Consider the following 4,780-nt stretch of genomic DNA (forward strand, 5'->3'; position numbering starts at 1 on the left):
CAATACAGGGCCAATTTTAATTTGTGTTGTAAAGTGAAGTTATGAGAAAGTAGAGAGAAGAGTGATCTGTAAATACGAAAAGAAAGAGGGAGCGAGAGCGAAATGGATTTTGTATATATGCAATTTCATTTTAGTAATTTTATTTGAATTTGATATCAAGAAAGTGTAAAAAAAAAAAATCTGGCTTTAAAAAAGCGGAGGAAATTTCATTTTTTTCCAAAAAAAAAATATGGGTAAGCGATACAAAAACCCACAGCAAAGTAATTGGACGGTGTTGGGGCAGAAGATCCAATTTCTGTTGCCCAAAAAGAAAAGGGCACACAGACCCAAACGGAGCTGATTGATGAGGTAGCGGTTGCTCCGCGTTTGGCCTCGCTCTTCGTCAATCACTCTTCTTTTTCTTCTACAGTTCCTCTTCTGCCATTGCCGAACATAACGGAGCTTCTTCTTCTTCTTCTTCTGTAACCCATCAATTTGTCATGGTCTTAGAAGCCCTAGCAGCAGCTTCCTCTAGCTCCTCTTCTGCTTCCCCGTCTTCCACCAGCAACTCCAATCTTCCACCACCTCCTGAAGATGCATGGACTCTTGCTTCTCAGCGACTACTTCCTCGCTGGAAGTCTCTCGCCCACTCTCACCTGGTACCTTCATCTCTCTATTTCTCTCTCTCGCCCTTAACCTAATTTTATCTCTCTCCACTCTCTGGTGTATGTCTCGTATCCATTCATTTCTTTGTATATATTTGAGCTTTTTTCATAATTAATAGCTTTACCGATGATCACTTCTGAGATATGGTTGGGAAATTCCTTTCTATATATCTGAGCTTTGTTTTCTCCATGTGTATTCTGTAGTTGCCAATTCCTATTTCGATATCGAAAGTTAATCAAGTGGATGCAGCACGGCTAGATATTGAAATGTCGGCCATGTTGAAAGAACAGCTAGTTAAGGTTTTTGCTTTGATGAAGGTATTTGTTGCTCGTTATTCTGACTTCGAAATGTAAATACTTGGATTATAAAGTTATTTAGGCGTCATTCAGTATTTTCTTCTACTTTGATGGATTAGCCAGGAATGTTGTTTCAATATGAAGCAGAGCTTGATGCTTTTCTGGAGTTCCTTATTTGGCGCTTTTCAATTTGGGTAGATAAGCCGACACCAGGAATTGCGCTCATGAATTTGCGGTATCGAGATGAACGTGCAATGGAGATTCCAGGAAAAGGTAAGGTGGTCTAAACAGCTCCTGATTAGTTGCTTTTTTTTAACCGATTGTTATCAGATTTATCCAAACTTGACATTTTAAGATAAATAATTGTAAATTCAGTTTGAAGTTCTTAGAATTATAATTCAAGCAACCATTGAAATGCTGTTATTAAAACTTCATAGAAATATGGTAGTCAGCTACTAGATCCTTTCATCAAAACATCAATCAATTTTTGCTAAACTACTTGATCTTCTCCTGGCTCTGGACTTCTTTTGCAATACAGTTAGAACTGGTCTAGAAGGACCTGGCCTCACAGTTGCTCAAAAGATTTGGTATTGCGTGGCTTCTGTGGGCGGCCAATACATTTGGACTCGATTACAATCATTTTCTGCTTTCCGTAGATGGGGAGATTCAGAGCAGGTACTGGTCTTCAAAAACTCACCACCCCTACCACGTGGACAACCTTTTAGTTTTGCTGTGGATGTTTGTCGAATGTAACCCTGTATTTTGTTCAGAGATCATTGGCTAGGCGAGCATGGCTTTTGATACAGCGCATTGAAGGAATATACAAAGCTGCTGCCTTTGGCAACTTGCTCATATTTCTTTACACAGGAAGGTAGGTTTTTTTTCATCTGATAAGTTGAACTTTTCAATGGACACTTCCACTCCAACAGCTTGAAGTAATTATTTGTGTGGAATTATTGCTAACAAGGCATTTTGAAAGGGTTCTGCCCAAGTAAAAAAAACATACTTATCAGGGCCAAGTCACTTCTCTTCATTTATTACGTTCTGCTTTGCATTGAAAAAAGGAAATTATTTTTCCGTTAATAATATACAAGTTTCTGTCAGTTGGGACTAGAGAGAGAATGCTTCATTTATTTATCAGTCAAAGGACATGTTGGGCTTCTTTTCAATTTCTCTGGGATAGAATCGGGACCATTGAGTCATTTTGTTCAAGTCTGAATTAGCATTTTGTGGATACATTTGGCTGCTTTACTTTTCACTCTATCTACAACAGTTGTTGAGACAGTTCAAATATTTCTGCAATCATATTGCTGAAGCTTTCGTTGATGTTGGTTTTCTCATATGCTTGTCACTCAGTTGTATTAAATCGTTCAAGTATTTGTGTTGTGGGACTCAGATATAAAGTGGTGGTTTGTCTATGATAATTGATAAGGAGTAATTTACCTTCTTGGTCAACTCGTCCTGCAACATCTTATTTTTAGGTGTGGTGCAGGTATAGAAATCTTGTGGAAAGGGTTCTCAGAGCCAGGCTTGTTTATGGGAGTCCTAATATGAACAGGGCTGTAAGCTTTGAGTATATGAATCGCCAGTTAGTCTGGAATGAATTCTCGGTAAGTTTTTCTCTCCATTATAGTTGGTTGCAGAAGCATCAGAAATCATTTTGGCTTAGAACTAATTGTCACACTTCTTGATATTGGCATGCACTCCGACCTCCGGAGGTTCAATCAATCCCCCACCCCGTAATTGTTGTATTAAAAAAGAATAAATAAATGTCACACTTCTTTCCTCATTTGAAATTTTCAGCAATGTATTTTATTTCTTGGAATGTATTATTATTCTTAACCATACGATGATTAGCTCAGCCTCTTCTATTTTCTCTAGAAGTAGAATTCTATTTCAATTCTGGCGTGATACATATTATCTGATAGTGTCCTGTTTTAAGTCTAGCATGGAAGAACTGTATGTTTGACTGACAAACAGTATCATCTAGATAGAATTTAAACGTACTCTTAGTTTCAAGTAGTTCATTTTACCAAAAAAAATAAAAAATGTTGTCTAGTTTATGCATGCATGCGTGAATGTGGGAAGAAGGGTTTCAATTTTCTTTGCCCAATGCTAGCTAATTATAAAAGGGACAATTGTAAATATAGTAATCAAGTCCAAAGTATTAGTAGATATAGCATAATGTAAAAAAAAAATTACAAACATGAAAAAATTTAGATCGTCCAGCAATGATAGGACCATATCGTTGGTAGGAGTCTATTAGGGATAGACCATACTGCTAGCGATAAAAGTCTATCGTCGATAGACTTTACAATTTTTTTAAAATGTTGTTATACACTTGGGATTATCCTAAAAATTCTGCCAATTGCAATTTATCCAATATAAAATTATTATCCATAGTAGGGAGCATTTGTCCTGAAGTGTTTTAACTTTTTGTGCTGATGACAGGAGATGTTGCTGTTGCTACTTCCTCTTCTAAATTCTTCCTCTATAAGAAACTTTCTTCGTCCATTTTCTAAGGAGAAGTCCACAAGCTCAGCCGAGGATGACAGTGCTTGTCCAATTTGTTTGGCAAGTCCTACAATTCCATTTCTGGCTCTGCCTTGTCAACACAGGTCAGGCGCTTTTATGAACCATTCTATTTTTAAACCAAAAAACATCTATTCGTCTATTTGTCATATAAAGAGGCACAAGCGAAATGACAGAATTAGATGTGTTTATTCCAAAGACGTAGGATACTGGAAGGACATACATATTACAGTTTTCAATCAAATACTCAAAATTTTCTCTTCACTAGGGTAATAAAGTAAATTTTGTAAACATAAGAATGTTGGTTGCTGTAGTTGTATGCTAACCACATAAACAGAATTTAAATAATTCAATGTCTAACGCAAAGTTCCATTGTAAAATAAAAAATCCAAAATCAAGTAGGAGCATACAATTATATGTTTAAAATAGAGGTACGACAAACAAGCCTAATTCAGAATCAGTATCTTTCTCCAATGATTTTGATTTACCCACGTGTTTGACAATCCAAGCTTCTCAAAGTCCACAAATTGAAATTCAAAAGAAGAATAGAAGATTTAAGATTCTGATGTAACTGTCGATCAACACTCGTAGAAGTACTCACAAGTCACAAAGATAGCTAGCTGGATTTCATGTCAGTATAATTGTGTAAATTAGGGATGAGAGGGAGAAAGTATTAGTAACGTCTATTTTATGTTTTTTTTCTCTTTGCCAGATACTGTTATTATTGCCTCCGGACGCGATGCATGGCAGCTCAATCATTTAGATGTTCCAGATGCAGCGAGCCTGTGGTGGCGATGCAGCGGCATGTTGAAGGTACTACTACAAATCTTAAACGGTGATTGCGCCCTAGGCAGAGGGAGCAAATACAATTCCAAGTATAGTGATATTAATAAGAAAAAGAAAAATTGCTTCAATGTTGCATTAAATTTTTATTTATTTTTTGCTTGAAGCATCATCACATGCTAACAGAGAATCAAATTCCCTGGAAAAGCATATCTTTGTATTGTGCAGTAGCCTAGTAGGCTCATTCTTTTTTAGTTTCCTTAGTACATCTGTAGTTTAGGTACTCACTGATTACTTTGTGATTAAATTACCCTGCAGAAGAAGTTACAAAGAGGAAATAATATGCTTCTTTCTTTACCCTGCAAAATTTTACCCTGGAAAGTTTCTGTGGCCTTTAATTTATATATATATATATGTTGAAACGAGTGTAATCATCAAGAAATTGATAAGACTGGATTGATGATGTTTGAAATAGTGGGGACAGTGATTGAACTTTCATAGACTGTAATAATGATAGTATTGCA

The 4,780-nt window shown here is 36.3% G+C and overlaps 1 protein-coding gene across 2 annotated transcripts; it reads left to right on the forward strand.

The window, feature by feature from the left end:
* The first annotated feature begins 249 nt into the window (after nucleotides 1-249).
* LOC120070331 (peroxisome biogenesis protein 2) lies at nucleotides 250-4,780 on the forward strand. Of its 2 annotated transcripts, XM_039022263.1 has the most exons (9): nucleotides 250-638; nucleotides 849-962; nucleotides 1,061-1,214; nucleotides 1,480-1,616; nucleotides 1,712-1,812; nucleotides 2,434-2,551; nucleotides 3,393-3,559; nucleotides 4,186-4,286; nucleotides 4,575-4,780. In XM_039022263.1, exons 1-9 carry the CDS (start codon nucleotides 480-482, stop codon nucleotides 4,595-4,597), a joined length of 1,074 nt encoding a protein of 357 aa, XP_038878191.1. In that variant the 5' UTR covers nucleotides 250-479; the 3' UTR covers nucleotides 4,598-4,780. The 2 variants fall into 2 exon arrangements, with proteins under 2 accessions (XP_038878191.1, XP_038878190.1); XM_039022262.1 differs by having other exon boundaries at nucleotides 251-638; nucleotides 4,186-4,617.

The sequence above is a fragment of the Benincasa hispida genome, chromosome 1, assembly GCF_009727055.1.
Source record: "Benincasa hispida cultivar B227 chromosome 1, ASM972705v1, whole genome shotgun sequence".
Classification (NCBI taxonomy): domain Eukaryota; kingdom Viridiplantae; phylum Streptophyta; class Magnoliopsida; order Cucurbitales; family Cucurbitaceae; genus Benincasa; species Benincasa hispida.